Source organism: Hylobates moloch, unplaced genomic scaffold (genome assembly GCF_009828535.3).
Source record: "Hylobates moloch isolate HMO894 unplaced genomic scaffold, HMol_V3 SCAFFOLD_1, whole genome shotgun sequence".
Classification (NCBI taxonomy): Eukaryota; Metazoa; Chordata; class Mammalia; order Primates; family Hylobatidae; genus Hylobates; species Hylobates moloch.
The window spans coordinates 710,937-727,659 of NW_026652276.1; the positions used below are offsets into that span (position 1 = coordinate 710,937).

Here is a 16,723-nt window from a genome sequence, read left to right on the forward strand (position 1 = left end):
AGAATCTTTGGTTTTAATAGGAAAAGTTTATGTATCCATAGGCATATGGACCCACCTGTGGCAGAGCTGGAGGGTTGACTGAAGAAACAGAGCATTATGTGTGGTCTGAAATTACCAAGCTCCCACCTCCCAACCCAGCATACATTCACGAGGACTCTGGGTCCTGTTGAGTTAAACACCTCCCAATGCGCCTGCTCTGCTGAGCGCACCCCGCTCTCCCCAGGACGTGCATTCTGCCAACACATGATGCAGCGCGTTGCTCCCTCCTCCCCCTGTGCAGATCAAAAATGGCTTGGAGAAGTTTGGCCAGTGCTCGTTAAGTGGCAGCACCAGGGTTCTAGGCCTGCGTGTTCATCACCACCAAAGATGATAGTTTATCTTTTCCTCTGCCCTTTTTGCCACAAAAATGTGACTTCCTCCTCCTGCCCTGTGTTTGGTTTCAGGCCAACATAGCCGAGGTGGAGGTCTCCATCCCTGCCAAGCTGCACAACTCCCTCATTGGCACCAAGGGCCGTCTGATCCGCTCCATCATGGAGGAGTGCGGCGGGGTCCACATTCACTTTCCCGTGGAAGGTTCAGGAAGCGACACCGTTGTTATCAGGGGCCCTTCCTCAGATGTGGAGAAGGCCAAGAAGCAGCTCCTGCATCTGGCGGAGGAGAAGGTGAGCATGGGGAGGGAGTGTGACTCTTGGCAGGAAGTCTGGTCCTCAGTACAGTGTTCTCTCTTCTCACTGTGGAAACCCCTGAATTCCCTTCCTTTGTGGCGGGTCAGAAAACAGCTCTGTAATGTACTTTTTATGAGTCTTTGTTTTTGCTATTACTGGAGGGCCTTTCCAGGTCCAAACGCTCACATATACAATATATAAAAGTTGGTCTTTGGCTTATTAGTTTTGGGGTGCTTTTGTCTTTTAAGTATGATTTACAGTAAAATTGACCGTTCTTCAGGTATAGTTGAGTTTTAATTAACATGAAGTCATGTGACCACAATAATCAAAACTTATTTTCCATCACCCCTAAAGATTGCCCATGGAATTGCTGTTGTCCTTGTGTCAAAACCCATCTGTGGGTATGTTTCTGGGCTCTTCTGGTGACACCAGGTTTATGGGAAGTCTAGAAATCAGTAGTGTGAGCCCTCGTAACTTTGGCTCTTCTACATCCCTGGCTGATCAGCCTGTCAATTTGTAGGAAAAAAGCATTTTCACGTTTTCATTGGGATTGTTTAAATCTAAAGATGAGACTGGTAAGGATTGACAGCTCAGCAGTTTTGACTCTCAGTCATTTCTCCATTTTTTTTAGGTCTGTGATTCTTTATTGGTGTTTTATAATTTTTAGCACATTTTTATGTTCCACTTAACAGATCTAACTACTGTTCTTTTAGTGCTATTGTAAATGGCACTTTTTTTTCCATCTCCAGTTGTTAGCACGTGGAAGTGCTTGTGATTTTTGTATGTTGACATTCATGAGACTGCTAAATAAAGCTCATGTATGTTAGTGTCAGTCACTTTTTTGTGAATTTTTTTTTTTTTTTGAGACAGAGTCTCGCTCTGTTGCCCAGGCTGGAGTGCAGTGGCGCAATCTCGCCTCACTGCAAGCTCCACCTCCCGGGTTCACGCCATTCTCCTGCCTCAGCCTCTCTGAGTAGCTGGGACTACAGGCGCCCGCCACCACGCCCGGCTGATTTTTTGTATTTTTAGTAGAGACGGGGTTTCACCGTGGTCTTGATCTCCTGGCCTCGGGATCCGCCCGCCTCGGCCTCCCAAAGTGCTGGGATTACAGGCGTGAGCCACCGCGCCCGGCCCACTGTTTTGTGGATTCTTATTTTGTATGTCACAATCACGTGGTCTGTGGACAGTTATGTTTCTCTCTAATCTGCAGCCTTGTATTTCTTGTCTTTTTTGTTGTTGTTGTTATTAGATGGATGTTTTTGTCTTTATGTTTAACCAGCCTTGCATTTCTGGGTAATCCCTGCTTGGTTTGGTAGGTTGTCTTTGGCCATATTGCTAGATTGGATTTGCCTAATTGATTGCCTGATTTTTGACTAATGCTGCTACTTGTGGATGTCTTTGAAAAGCAGCGGAGTCTCTAGGTGGTATTTGGTGAAACCTGCACTTGAAAGATAGCAAGGTTGTTATTTACTGTTTTTATGCTAGCACATTTTTCCTTGGGATTCTTGCTTGTGGGCCGGGTCTTGGGTCCAGAGAAAGGCAAGAGCTCCCCGTGTGGACCTGAGTCCCGTGGAGCAGCGCCCTTCTCGGGGCCCCTGCATGGCTCTGCCAGAGGCACTGGTGTCCACAAGTACAGTGTCCAGGGCCTTTCCAGGACCCTCGTTTCTTGCTGCCACACGAGGGGTGTCGTGCTACATGAGGCCTCTGAGGACTGGTCTCTAACTGTAGCCTTGGTTGGCTTGTGTCCCTCTGAGCTTGAGCTTGGGGAGTGGCTGGTTTTGTGGGGGCTGATCTGTAGCACTCGTGGGAGGAAAGGAAGCCTGGCCCAGATTTGTGTGTGCTTGGTCTGGGAGCGTGGTGCAGACCTCTTGGGCAGCTTGCTTCCTGCTCTGCTGGGCACACCCCGCGCTCCCCAGGACGTGCACTCTGCCCACACACCGTCCAGCACGTTGCTCCCTCCTCCCCCAGTGCAGATCAGAAATGGAGAAGTTTGGTCAGTGCTTGTAAGTGGCAGGACGAGGGTTCTAAGCCTGTGTTCACCACCAGCAGCATCTGATTGTTGTGGAAGAGAAGTATGTGTACAGTCTGTCTGGGTATTCATCTGTTTATTCAGTGAGGTGCGCTAGCCCCATTTAGGGGGTATTGGTGCAACATCAGGACACTGGTGACAATGTAAGGGGAGCCTGAGCTTGCTGTCCTACAGGCCCTGTTGTCTTCCTCACTGTGGTCCAGGCATGTGGTGTCAGGCTAACACAGTGGGATTGGTTTCTGCAGCAAACCAAGAGTTTCACTGTTGACATCCGCGCCAAGCCAGAATACCACAAATTCCTCATCGGCAAGGGGGGCGGCAAAATTCGCAAGGTGCGCGACAGCACTGGAGCACGCGTCATCTTCCCTGCGGCTGAGGACAAGGACCAGGACCTAATCACCATCATTGGAAAGGAGGACGCCGTCCGAGAGGCACAGAAGGAGCTAGAGGCCTTGATCCAAAACCTGGTAGGGAGCGGGCCTCAGCGGCCGACTGCGGGGGCCATGATGGGGAGCGGGCCCCGGCGGCCGACTGCAGGGGCGGTGATGGGGAGCGGGCCCCGGCGGCCGACTGCGGGGCGGTGATGGGGAGCGGACCCCGGCGGCCGACTGCGGGGCGGTGATGGGGAGCGGGCCCCGGCGGCTGACTGCAGGGGCCGTGATGGGGTGGCTTACCTTCCATCTCTTCTTAACACCGCAGGATAATGTGGTGGAAGACTCCATGCTGGTGGACCCCAAGCACCACCGCCACTTCGTCATCCGAAGAGGCCAGGTCTTGCGGGAGATTGCTGAAGAGTATGGCGGGGTGATGGTCAGCTTCCCACGCTCGGGCACACAGAGCGACAGAGTCACCCTCAAGGGTGCCAAGGACTGTGTGGAGGCAGCCAAGAAACGCATTCAGGAGATCATTGAGGACCTGGTAGGCACTTGGGTGCTCGGGGAGGGGTTCTCACCCCCCAGTGGCCACTCACCGAAGCCGTGTATGGGTGTTCGCTCCACCCTGCAGGGGGGTGACTCCCTCATACAGCCCCGGAAGGCTTCAGAAGGGGCTTTCTGGCGCTCGCTCTTCTTTCCTCAGCCTGTCTGGCCTCCTTACTGATGAGAATTCTGCCTGTGAGAAGCACTTTAAAAAAAAAAAAAAAAAGGAGAGAGAAGAAGGGGAGAGGAGAGAGAGAGGAAAGAAAGCAAGAGAATGAAAAGTGCAGTCTGTGTAAGGGATCAGAAAAAATGAAAATGCAGTCTGTGTGAGGGGTCAGCTCTCTTCTCCCCTCTGTGAAGGAAAGAAAATCGGTTTGAGGGCATCCACGTGAATCCATGGGAAGTCGCGAGAAGACGTGGTCTTTTTCTAAAGCAGTCTTTACAGAGTGTCCCCTCCAGGCCACTCCCCTGCCAGGGCCTTGGCTGCCCTTTCCCTGATCATCAAGTCTGATGCCTCCTCATGGAGTCAGAGGCTACCCCAGGAGGTCCCACTCCCTTGGCTGAATTGGCCACCCTCCAGGGACGGCACCTGACCTTCTGGGACACATTTCAGAGGAGGCCCCACCCCCTTGGACCTGTCCTGCTACCTCCCTCCTCCCTGCGCCTGGAGCCCTGGACTCGGGAGAAGGGGAGCATCTGTGCCAAGTGGCTGTAGAGGACAGGGAGGAAGGTGGTGTAAAGAGTGCTGTAAAACTTGCCCTAAGGAATTTAATCTTTGCTCTTTTCTTTTTTCTTTGTGTACCTCCCTCCAGGAAGCTCAGGTGACATTAGAATGTGCTATACCCCAGAAATTCCATCGATCTGTCATGGGCCCCAAAGGTTCCAGAATCCAGCAGATTACTCGGGATTTCAGTGTTCAAATTAAATTCCCAGACAGAGAAGAGAACCCAGGTGGGTCCCCCATTAGCCCTGTTCTGCTTGTTAATAGTGGTGCCTCCCATGGGAGAGGCGGAGCTATGGTACATACTGGTGAGGCTCTTTCCTGTCTCTGCTAGAAAACCATCTGTGTATTCTGGGGGCTTCCAGAGGTTCAGGGTCACTCCCTGGCCGTTAAAAGATGGACCGTGTCAGTTATTGACAGTGACCTGGTGACCTTCATATGTCTTAGAGACACACAAGGTAGCCAGTCCCAAGGCGATGAGGAGCGTGCAGCCTCATCCTCGGGCGTCCCGAGTTCAGTCCCAGTGATTCTCATGACATCGTTTGGATCGCATGAGCCCCGTCGTAGAGCTTCCTCCTCCACACCTCCTGTCACTGTGGGGTGTCCCCTATGAGGCAGGCAGCTGCAGCCTCTGGCTGGCCAGAGGGCACCATCCAAGTGGCCGGCAGTGCTTCTAGGAGGGCATTCAGCTCCCCGTACCATGCTTGCCCCCAGCTCTGCTCATGCACCTGGCGGTGGGGAGGCGACCTGTGGGATGCCGGTCGGTTGCATCTCTCTCACTTGCTCTGCATTTGTGAAACAAAAGGTATGCTCTCCACTCTGTGTATCAGTCTTGGTTGAGCTGTTTGGGTGGCAGGTGGCCCTGCAGCCTGCTGAGTTCACATAGGGTCATCTCTCTGGGCATCCAGGAAGCATGTCACACACAGCCATTCAAGCCCCTTTGTTTTCCTGAGAATACAGGCTGTTTTGAGTAGGAAACTAATAAACTCATACTGCACTCCGTCTATGTTTTACATTTCAGTGGTTAAAACTTTGATTTTGATAGAATTTCACAGAATAGTATAAAGACACATCCTGTGGCACCAGTTTCTTTTCTCAACTTCTCCCCTTTTACACACTTTTTTTTTCTGAATGTAATTTTTAGACATGTCCCTTTGTTCATGGTGGGTATTTTCTTAGAACAAGGACATTCTCTTACATACTTCTAGCACATTTATCGGAATCAGATCTAACATTATATAACAGTAGTATCTAATATGTTGTCAGTATTCAAATTTGCCAGTTTCTCTCCTTCAGAAACACCTACTTCCCCACCCTAGGATCACCCTTGATTTTAGGCAGGCGTCTGTCTGGTCTCCTGCTCATTTATTTACATCACACACCACCTGGGTTCTGTCTTAGTGATACTTATTGTTGTGGTATCTATTTTGGTACACACGTGGTGTCCCAGTGTGGCCTGTAGGAGCCCCTCCAGCTGTCTTCTGTGTCCTGTTCACACGCCCCTTCACTCCTGGGGCTTTCGCTTTCTGGCAGAAGGAGCTGGCACAGGTTTACCTTGGCCTCGCCCTTTCTGTCTCCCCTAGACCTCTCACCCCCCTTCCCACTGCCTCTCCCGGGTGGGGCTGCGTGCCAGCCGCCTTCCCTGATGAGCCCTCCCTCACAGTCAAGCCCCACATGTGCAGTGGGCCTGCCTTGTGTTCCTCCCATGAACTAACTCATCTGATCTCACTGAAGCCTCCGCTGTAGTTGCTGTTAGCTTCATTTTCAAGGTGAAGAAGGGAGACACAGAGCTCACAGCCTCCCTGCAAAGCCTTCAGTGCGCCCCCCCCAAGGTCTGGGAGCCCTCTTTGAGGCTGCTGTGGGGACGTCCTATCTGCTCTCCCTGCACAGACCGAGACCTCCTGAAGGACAGGATTGGTTTTCCCCCGCTTTTACCACCCAGCACCCAGCAGGTGCCTCACAGACGTATGCATTCTGAACAAGGTGTGGGGTCTCTTCCAGCAGCTGTCAGCTGTCCCTTTTCCCCTCTCTCTCTAGTTCACAGTACAGAGCCAGTTGTCCAGGAGAATGGGGACGAAGCTGGGGAGGGGAGAGAGGCTAAAGATTCTGACCCCGGCTCTCCAAGGAGGTGTGACATCATCATCATCTCTGGCCGGAAAGAAAAGTGTGAAGCTGCCAAGGAAGCCCTGGAGGTATGTGTCCATGTGCCCCCTCCACCCCGCCAAGGCCCACTCAGCAGGCCCCTGGGGGAGACGCATGGCCTGGACGGGATGGACAGTTGCCCAAGTGGCAGTGGCAGTGGAGCTAGCCCTCTTGATCCTACCGTGTGCGCACAGGCTGTCTGGCTGTGCTCCTTGGCTGGACACAGAGTTTGGGGAGGCCACTTCCCTTCACCAAGGCTCCGGGTTCTATAGCCCCTTTCTGGGACAGCTGCGTGGGATCCGGCCTCTCAGGCCCACAGTGGGGGTGGGGGCTGTGGAAGGGTCTCAGCTGCAGGGGGATGAATGTGACCTCCAGTTGCAGCGTCTCCCCCCTCGTGAGTGGGGTCCTCAGGCCTGGCTCACCTTGTGTGCGGTCAGTGTTGAGTGCCACCTGCATGTGGGATGCTGCTCGCAGTGCTGCGGTGCCACAGCACACAGATAGTTCTCACGTTGCAGTGGAGAGACAAGCAGTCAACACAGATATAAATGCTGTGGCAAGAAAGAGCAGGTTCTGGAGGTGAGGGGCGGTGGGGGAGCCAGGGCAGGGAAGGTGAGTAGTGGTCTGAGAGTCCCTTGTGACACCTCATGGGCGTCGGTCAAAGCCGCCGTGACCCCAAGGATGTACCAGGAGTCGGCCTCTCCTCCTGCGTGGGCCTGAAGGGGCTGCTGTAATTCAGGAGGGTAGGCTTGGGATGAAGGGTCTGGAATTTCTGTCTGCCAGCATTAGCCTAATGCAAATCTTTTCCCATTCTTTTCTATTATTAAAGGTCCTGGTGGCATTGTCAGGTGGGGCACATTGCTGCTGTCATAGGGCTGTTTGCCTTGTGTTTCGTGGAGCCCCACTGCTGAGCTTACAAGGTCACTCTGCTCTCAGCTCCCACGGCCTAACCATGACCATCCTCCCTGCAGGCATTGGTTCCTGTCACCATTGAAGTAGAGGTGCCCTTTGACCTTCACCGTTACGTTATTGGACAGAAAGGAAGTGGGATCCGCAAGATGATGGATGAGTTTGAGGTAGACCCCTTTCGCCGGAGGCCACATCACAGGAGTGGCCTGTCGCACCCCTCCTGAGTGCCAGTGCCCTTTCTCAACTTCTTGTTGCCTTGCCTCCTCCTGCTCGGATTGGGCGCTGACTTCCCTTCACCGCGGGTGGGCTTCCCTCTGGCTTCTTCTGGGTCCCAGGGCCGGTGGACTCTCTCCTGTTCTCTGGGGTCCTGAACATCAAGTCAGCCCCCTCTTCACACAGGTGAACATACATGTCCCGGCACCTGAGCTGCAGTCTGACATCATCGCCATCACGGGCCTCGCTGCAAATTTGGACCGGGCCAAGGCTGGACTGCTGGAGCGTGTGAAGGAGCTACAGGCCGAGCAGGAGGACCGGGTGAGCAGGAGGTGGCCAGGGTGCTGCCCGGAGCCATGGTACTCAGCTTTGGGCACATGTCAGAATCTAGGGAAGTTCTTCAAGATCCCAGCATCCCAGTTACATCTGGGTGGCTGGAGGTGAGATGCAGGCAGTGCCAGGATGCAGTCAGCATCCAGAGGTCTTGCTGTGGAACTAGCCAAGAGCATGGCACCTGTCTCTTTTTCACAAAAAAGTGACAAAGTTGGACTTCTGTGTAAATTTGCAGTTTCTCTCAAAACCAAATCAGAGTGATACCTCAGACCCATAGGAAAGGTCAAGGTTGCGAGAGGCCCCCAAGCATGTGCCATGCAGTGAGGACGAGCATCAGGGGACCCCCAACTACCTCTAGCACAGGGTGGTCAAAGGGCAGGGACTTCCTGCTAAGCAGGGATGAAACCCCCCCAACCTCTGGCAGGGCTGACGTTTGGAGGATTGTGTGAGCAGAGTGCTGCAGACAGGAGCGGGGGTTCTGGAACTTGGAGCAGACTGTGCTGGGGTGGTGGTTTGCTGAGGGGGTTGGCTTTCCACTCCTCCCGTCAGCACGTCGAGTCTGGTGAATGGGGTGGAGCTCGTGAAACTCACATGGCCTCGGTGTACCCCTGCATGGACTCTGGGTTGTCTCCTGCCGCCAGGTCATACCTGTAGCCTTTGGCCATGGGTGTTCAGGGGCTGTGGCCACCCGCTCTTCTTGGTCTGCATCTGCCCCAGTCCTAAAAAGATCCAGAGCATTTCTGTGCATATCCATCAGATCCCTGTTTTGACAAATGAGGAGAGGAGGGCCCCAAGCTCGTGACTCACTGCCCAGCTCTGTCAGTTCCTGGGCACGATCCTCGCAAGTGGCCCCAAGCCCTCTTTTGAAGGATTTATAGACCTCCTTGTGGAGCAGCCAAGTTCCCTGGTTCTCATTATTAGCAGATGATGGAAGGTGGCAGAGGTCAGACCAGAGAGATGGCGGACCATTCCAGACCATGGGTTACAGAACACTGCAGCATCTCCCGTGTCCTATGACCAGGGTGGAAGGGGAATGGGGTCACAGGGTGGGTCAGCTCAATCTTTGCCTCATTCTTGCTCCTTTCATTTGTAGGCTTTAAGGAGTTTTAAGCTGAGTGTCACTGTAGACCCCAAATACCATCCCAAGATTATTGGGAGAAAGGGGGCAGTAATTACCCAAATCCGGTTGGAACATGACGTGAACATCCAGTTTCCTGATAAGGACGATGGGAACCAGGTGAGAGCCTCGGTTGGAGTGTGTCGGGGGCAGAGGCGCTTGTTGACCTTTGCCGTGACTTGGGAGCAGTAACCAGATGTGCCTAGATGGGGGTTCAAGGGCCAAGTTGAGAGTGGCAAGTCTCTGAGGACCTGATTCTGGCCTGAGGTTGGGCTGTGTCTGGGCACTTGCCAGATGGGTGAGGTCTCTGGCACTATGTACCATCTGGGGCCTGGGGCATTTTCTCCTGTGTCTCCTTCGCTCCAGCTGGGTCCTTGATCAGTGGCGCCTCCAGGTATAGCTCATTCACCTGTCACCCGGGCCTCTCTGGGGCTCCCAAGGGCTCTGGGGATCAGGTGGACGTTTCTCTGCAGCCCCAGCTGCAAACACCGTTGTGCTTGCCGGGTGGTCCTTAGTAAACTCTTGTTGTTACTTCCTCCAAATTGCAGTGCCACCCCCCTGCCACTGGCTCTCATGGCCTCCTGCTTCACTCAGAACAAAATGAAAGGCAGCCCCATCCCCTCTCCGGGCCCTACCACCTGGCATGCAGGGCAGCCTCGCCCAACACCCCCACGTCTGTCTGGCTCCCTCTTGCACACACTTCCCAGGCTTGGTCTTTCCTGGCTCTGGCATCCTGCTGGAGTGTCTGCTTCCTAGGCGTGTCCGGCACAGCTTTGCCCACAGTGGGAGACTAGCAAGCCTTGGTGGCCACGGTTGTGCTGGCTTCCAGAAACAGTCAGCAGACCCTCTGGCAGCAGAGCCCCTCCACACCTCTCGCTCCCACTGCCTCTCACAGCAAAGCCCCTCCATGCCTCTCACTCCCACCGTGGACGTGCCGCCCAGAGTTTTCCGCTGCTTCACCTTCCCCTTCTTCCTCCCCAGCTTCTTGTTTCCTTTTGGATCTTTGAGTCACACACACACCAGCCAGGCCAGGAGGGCCCTCCTGCACCCTGCCTCCTCCAGCTCCCACATCCTCTTCCCTCCCCACATACATTTTTAAATTTTTAGTCTTGATCTTGAGAGTTCTTGTTTTTGAGAGAGTCTTGTTCTGTCGCCCCAGCTGGAGTGCAGTGGCGCAATCTTGGCTCACTGTAACCTCTGCCTCCCGGGTTGAAGTGATTCTCCTGCCTCAGCCTCCCAAGTAGCTGGGGCTACAGCTGTGAGCCACCACTCCCAGCCCAAGAGTTTAGCTCTTTTAAGCCCCTCCACCCTTATTGCCTTTTATTGCCCTCTACTATTCTATATAATTATCAACCTTAAAAGTCATTATAGGTGAGGCACAGTGGCTCACGCCTGTAATCCCAACACTTTTGGAGGCCAAGGCAGGTGGATCACCTGAGGTCAGGAGCTCAAGGCCAACCTGACCAACATGGCGAAAGCCTGTCTCTACTAAAAATACAAAACTTAGCCAGGCGTGGTTGCGTGCACCTGTAATCCCAGCTACTTGGGAGGCTGACATGAGAATAGCTTGAACCCAGGAGGCAGAGGTTGCAGTGAGCTGAGATCATGCCATTGCGCTCCAGCCTGGGCAACAGAGCGAGACTCCATCTTAAAAAAAAAAAAAAAAAGTCATTATTTAGCAATTAGACTATTCCATCTAATACACCATGAGCCAAGTGGGGTGGAGCAGTCATTTCTTCACAGGCAGCTTTTTCCTGTGAGCTGTGCTTCGGATCGTGAGCTTCTGTACCTGGCGGCACGCAGGTGGTGCCTGAGGCTGTCAGCTCTGCTGGGCCACGGTGGGTGGGGCTGCTGCCTCCCGCTCTGGCATTTTGCTTCAGTCTGGACAGAAGCTTCTTGGGCTGCTGCTCTGTTGTCTCTAGGTTAAGTCTTTCTGCTCGTTTCCTTTCCAGGCATTTGTCCCTGTCCTGTAGTCCTGTTGAGTGATGGTGCTTCTCGTGTTGTGATGTGTCCCCGTCTTCTAGTCCTGTTGCGTGATGGTTTTTGTGTTGTGGACGTGCTGTTTTCGCCGATTGTGGGCTACAGGTGTTTTGTGACCACGTTTCCTTCTCTGTGCCCTCAACTGTCCGCTTGGTCTGCTTGTCTGCTATCCCAAGTCTGGTATGGTGTCTCCTGTCCGTTTGTATGGCCCAAGGAAGGCCTGAGAAGGTGGGAACTCTGAGTGAGGGAGGGGCTCGCTGAGGAATGCCAACCAGCCAGCCTCCAGCACAAAGATGCCTCCAGACTGTGGCCCACGTGGGCAAAGCAGCAGGAAGCTGAGGGGCTTGGGGCTTTGTCTTTGCCCCGCTGTCCTTGAGTCCAGAGTTCTTGCCCGTCAGTGTCTCCTTTGTGTTTGAGGACAAATGTCCTTTTTTGTTCTGTAATTCACTGTCTTTCGGGTGGAGTTTGGGAAGAGATGGAAGCTGAGTGGACATTGGTTTTTTGTGTTGTTTGTTTGTTTTGAGACGGAGTTTGGAGTGCAGTGGCGCGATCTCGGCTCACAGCAACCTCCGCCTCCCAGGTTCAAGCGATTCTCCTGCCTCAGCCCCCGGAGTAGCTGGGATTACAGGCGTGCACCACCATGCCCAGCTAATATTGTATTTTTAGTAGAGGCGGGGTTTCTCCATGTTGGTCAGGCTGGTCACGAACTCCGGACCTCAGGTGATCCGCCCGCCTCGGCCTCCCAAAGTGCTGGGATTACAGGCGTGAGCCACCACGCCCGGCCCTGAGTGAGCATTGTTAACCTCTTGTTTTAAATCAGCCGTTATGCTGCTTTCCATCTTCCCTCTCCTGAGCTGTTTTCCTCAGCAGTGGGGGCCGCCTCTTGCCCCCGCCGGGAATCCCAGTAAGGCATCCCCTGACTACATTCTCCTTTTTTAGCCCCAGGACCAAATTACCATCACAGGGTACGAAAAGAACACAGAAGCTGCCAGGGACGCTATATTGAGAATTGTGGGTGAACTTGAGCAGATGGTTTCTGAGGACGTCCCGCTGGACCACCGCGTTCACGCCCGCATCATCGGTGCCCGCGGCAAAGCCATTCGCAAAATCATGGACGAATTCAAGGTGAGCGGGCTGGAAGCAGTGGGTGAGCGTCCTGTCTCACCAGGGGCACCTGGCTGGCCAGAAGAAAGGGGAGGGCATGGCCTTCCCCTCATGATGAGGCCACAACCCCAGGGCTGGCAGTGGAACTGTCCTCATGGACACCATGGGTCAGTGCAGACGATGGCCTGTGTGAGGCTGCACTGCCACGGTGGCGCATTAGGAGGGCACCTCCTTGACAGTTGCCTGGCGAGCTCCTCTGTGGGTGGGAATTTCACGCAAGAGCGCACGGGTACGTGCTTCGACCCTCTGTCTGCTGCAAACAAGGTGCTCCCGAGATAACCTAACTTGATGTGGTGGTGAGGCTGACTTCAGAACGACTCTGAAACCAGATTTTAAAATGTTTGCTAACTCAGAAAATGCTTCACTAGAAATAGACACATAGTTTCAACCCTTTCCTCGCTTGGAGTCCCCTCATCTGACGTTGCACACCCCTTCCAGGTGGACATTCGCTTCCCACAGAGCGGAGCCCCAGACCCCAACTGCGTCACTGTGACGGGGCTCCCCGAGAACGTGGAGGAAGCCATCGACCACATCCTCAACCTGGAGGAGGAATACGTGAGTCTGGGTGGGCCTTGGAGCCCCAGCCAGGAGCTTCAGGGCACAAGGTGGCACTTGTGTTTCCAGAAGCAGGCGAGGTGCAGGGGTGAGCAGGCGGGCGGAATGCTGGGGGTGCTGGGCAGACTGACCCTGTCTTCCTGTCCTCTGCCTGCAGCTGGCTGACGTGGTGGACAGTGAGGCGCTGCAGGTATACATGAAACCCCCAGCACACGAAGAGGCCAAGGCACCTTCCAGAGGCTTTGTGGTGCGGGACGCACCCTGGACCGCCAGCAGCAGTGAGAAGGTCAGATGTGGGCTTCTGCCCTCCTGGGTCTCAGGGAGGGTGGGCGGGCAGGCGGGCTTGGTGTCCCGAGGGTGGCAGCTGCGTCGGAAGCTGCTTGCGAGTTGGGGAGCAACCCCTCCTGAAGCTGTGTCCTCTCTCTGCACAGGCTCCTGACATGAGCAGCTCTGAGGAATTTCCCAGCTTTGGGGCTCAGGTGGCTCCCAAGACCCTCCCTTGGGGCCCCAAACGATAATGATCAAAAAGCAGAAACCTCTCCAGCCTGCTGACCCGAACCCAACCACACAATGGTTTGTCTCAATCTGACCCAGCGGCTGGACCCTCCGTAAATTGTTGACGCTCTTCCCCCTTCCCGAGGTCTCACAGGGAGCCTGGCACCTGGTTGTGTGTGCGGCCGCTCCTCCAGGCCTGGCCATGCCTGCTCAGGACCTGCTCCACTGTTTAACACTAAACCAAGGTCATGAGCATTCGTGCTAAGATAACAGACTCCAGCTCCTGGTCCACCCGGCATGTCAGCACTCTGACCTTCATCACGAGAGCTCCGCAGCTGTGGCTAGGATTCGACTTCCTGTGTCATGACCTCAGGAAATAAACGTCCTTGACTTTATAAAAGCCAAACGTTTGCCCTCTTCCTTTCCCACCTCCCTACTGCCAGTTTCCTGTGGTCCAGACCGTCCTGTTTGTGGAGTGCAGTCAGCCTCCTCCAGCTGCCAAAGCGCCTCAGCACAGGTGTCAGGGTGCAAGGAAGACCTGGCTCTGGACAGCAGGAGGCGGGTTCCTGGAGCTGGGGGGGTGACCTGAGAGGCAGAGGGTGACGGGTTCTCAGACAGTCCTGATTTTACCTGCCGTGGGGTCTGAAAGCACCAAGGGTGCTCAGCCTGAGGTCTGGTGAGTGGAGCCTGGAGGCAAGGTGGTAGGCACCATCTGGGTCCCCTGTGGCCGTCAGTGTCTGCTGTGATTGAGATGCGCACAGGATGGGGGAGGTAGGACCTTACGCTTGTCCTCAGTGGGGGTAGTTTGCCTTAGATGACAGCTGGGCTTTTCTTCACAGCACCTGCAGCGCCTCCCTGCCCCTGCCCTAGATGCTGTGTGTTCAGTTGCCTTCTTTCTACCTCAGCCGGCATGGAGTGGTCTGTGCAGTTAGTGCCACCCCACACACTCGTCTCTTGATTGAGACGTTTCTGGTGGTTATGGGTTTCCCGTGGAGCTGGGGGTGGGCGCCGTGTACCAAAGCTAGAGGCTGGCGCTCTCCCTCAGCACAGGTGGGTCAGTGGCCAGCAGGCCCATCCGGAGTGGGAGTGGGCACTCCCACCCCGCCCACAGGCATGCGGATGTGCAGGCCAGCCCCTAGAAGCAGGTCCCGGGTGACTGGCAGTTTTCACGGTCCAGGGCCGAGAGACGATGGCATGGGGCCTGGAGCACGAGCTAGAGCAGAATGCAGACCACACCACTGGATGCCGAGAGCCCCTGCTCTCCGAGGGAGGCATCTGTGTCGTGCTGTGAGGGCTGAGGACAGGGCCCTAGTCTCTGGTTTTCTGGTCTTCCCATCCTTATCTCTGTCCCCCACGGAGGTGACTGAGCTGCTAGCGAGTTGTCCTGTCCCAGGTACTTGAGTTACAGAAAAGCTGACTAACGCCCATCTATCTCACAGCCCTTCTCTGGGGACAGTCACTTCCGCCTTGACACCTCACTGTCAGTTGAATAACTCAAGCTTGGTCATCTTCAGACTCTGCAATTCCTGACTAGACCCAGAATGGCTTAGCCCAAGTCTAGTTGCAGCTGCCTTGACAAGTCCCCATTTGCTCAGGCAGCCCCGAATGGGCCTGTTTACAGGAATGGTAAATTGGGATCGGAAGGAATCTATCCTCCGGCTTCACAGGCTAGGGTGACCACGGCTTAGGAAACTGGGAAAGAAAGCAAGGCCCTTTTCCTGACTTTCCCGGGATCTGTCTCCTCCACCTCCACGGGAGAGGCCAGCGGGGAAGGATGGTCACCTCTTCCCCATCTGCATGAGTTCCGGAACTCTGCCATGTTGGCTGCTTGCTTCCAGCTCCCCCCAGTCTCCATCCCAGCGGGTTCCTCCTGTCTTTTCTACAGTGTCCTAAAACATCCTGCCCCTACCCTCTCCCAAAGGTAAATTTTAATTCTCACCAAATTTTGCACATCTCTGTATGTTGCTTGATGTCTCAGACGCAAGCCCTTTCCGAAACTGTTTTCAGTGCGCGCTCTTTTTCCTTTGGGTGGTGGTTGTAAGGGCGATGAAATGACTGTCCCCAGGCCTGTCTCCCTGAAGCCTCTGTGCTGTCAGGAGAGCCCCGGGCAGGGGTGAGGCGTGTGTGTGCTTTTCCTCCTTGTTGGATGTCTTCCATATCATCTGTTTCCATAGCTACAATCCATCCCTTGGCCTTAACTTTGGAATTTGGAGATTATATGCAAACATGTGTAAAGGCTCATGAATATGGATGACACTGGAATTTTATAAATTCTAAAATAAAACCCGAAACCAGATGTAGCATGCTGGGACTCATTTTGTCACGCTGCCGCCTGAGTGTTCTCTTTCTCGTCACTGTGGAGTGGTGACTGGCATCCGTGGGTAGTTCATCTTTGGCGTGATTTTCTTAGCAGTTCTCAACACTGTGTTCAATGGCCCCTCGAGAGCCACATTAAGGGAGACCCAGGTGTGGTCATGGTAAGAGGGTGGCTGCCTATCCCTGTCCTCTGGCCGCCAGCCAGTGAGCAGCTGCCCTGCAGCCCTCCTCGTTGAGGGTGCACAGCTGTCCTTGTGGAGCAGCACCTGCCACTCCCTTTTCGGACTCTTTCAGCGTCAGTGGCATTCCTGGCACCCTGGACCCGGCTCGTGAGTTATAACGAACTGAGTTGGTGGGGGGTGCAGGCGGAGGCCTCGGCTGGAGGAGGAGGAGGGAGGGGGCGTTGAGTGGGAGGAGCCACCCCAGTCACCTGAGTGGCAGGCAATACCGGGAAGAGTCGAGAGGGAATTAGTGTCCCTGCTGCTGACTGGGCTGGTCCCCACCTGGGAAGACGGGGGTGGCAGTTCCTCTTAAAGCCAAACACGTTGGCTGGGTGCGGTGGCTCACGCCTGTAATCCCCAGCACTTCGGGAGGCCAAGGCAGGCGGATCACGAGGTCAGGAGATCGAGACTATCCTGGCTAACACAATGAAACGCCATCTCTACTAAAAATACAAAAATTTATCCGGGCGCAGTGGCATGTGCCTGTAGTCCCAGCTACTCAGGAGGCTGGGGCAGGAGAATGGCGTGAACCCGGGAGGCGGAGCTTGCAATGAATGAGCCGAGATCGCACCACTGCACTCCAGCCTGGGCAACAGAGCGAGACTCCATCTCAAAAAAAAGCCGAACATTTTACCCCTGACCCAGCAGTTCTGTTGGGCCCTAAATATGCAACCCACAGCAAAGCACACAACTGCAGAATGACCCCAAGCCAAACATGAAGCAGCCCAGCAGCCCAAGGAGGGGCTGAGATGGACGCTCGGCACAGATGGAGCTCGTGCGGTGTCTCGCGGCAGATGCCAAACACAAAGAAGTCCCCAGTTCCATCCCTGCTTGGTGGCCGAGGTGGTGGCTACTCTGGATGGGAGAGGGTCACAGGCAGGGTAGGGTGCATGTGGGCATGAGGCCCTGGATGGGAGAGGGTCACAGGGTAGGGCGCACGTGGGCATCG

General features: G+C 54.6%; 1 protein-coding gene across 3 annotated transcripts in view; it reads left to right on the forward strand.

Annotated features, from left to right (window-relative positions):
- Nucleotides 1-15,533, forward strand: part of HDLBP (high density lipoprotein binding protein) — an 89,265-nt gene extending 73,732 nt beyond the window's left edge. For all 3 annotated transcript variants that reach the window (XM_032761319.2, XM_032761337.2, XM_032761330.2), the window contains exons 17-28: nucleotides 444-662; nucleotides 2,940-3,161; nucleotides 3,394-3,612; nucleotides 4,424-4,562; nucleotides 6,370-6,524; nucleotides 7,443-7,547; nucleotides 7,780-7,914; nucleotides 9,020-9,163; nucleotides 11,963-12,148; nucleotides 12,626-12,742; nucleotides 12,900-13,028; nucleotides 13,174-15,533. In XM_032761319.2, coding sequence (XP_032617210.1) covers nucleotides 444-662; nucleotides 2,940-3,161; nucleotides 3,394-3,612; nucleotides 4,424-4,562; nucleotides 6,370-6,524; nucleotides 7,443-7,547; nucleotides 7,780-7,914; nucleotides 9,020-9,163; nucleotides 11,963-12,148; nucleotides 12,626-12,742; nucleotides 12,900-13,028; nucleotides 13,174-13,260 — 1,857 coding nt within the window. In that variant the 3' untranslated portion in view covers nucleotides 13,261-15,533. The remainder of the gene's footprint in view (nucleotides 1-443; nucleotides 663-2,939; nucleotides 3,162-3,393; nucleotides 3,613-4,423; nucleotides 4,563-6,369; nucleotides 6,525-7,442; nucleotides 7,548-7,779; nucleotides 7,915-9,019; nucleotides 9,164-11,962; nucleotides 12,149-12,625; nucleotides 12,743-12,899; nucleotides 13,029-13,173) is intronic.
- Nucleotides 15,534-16,723: the final 1,190 nt, after the last annotated feature.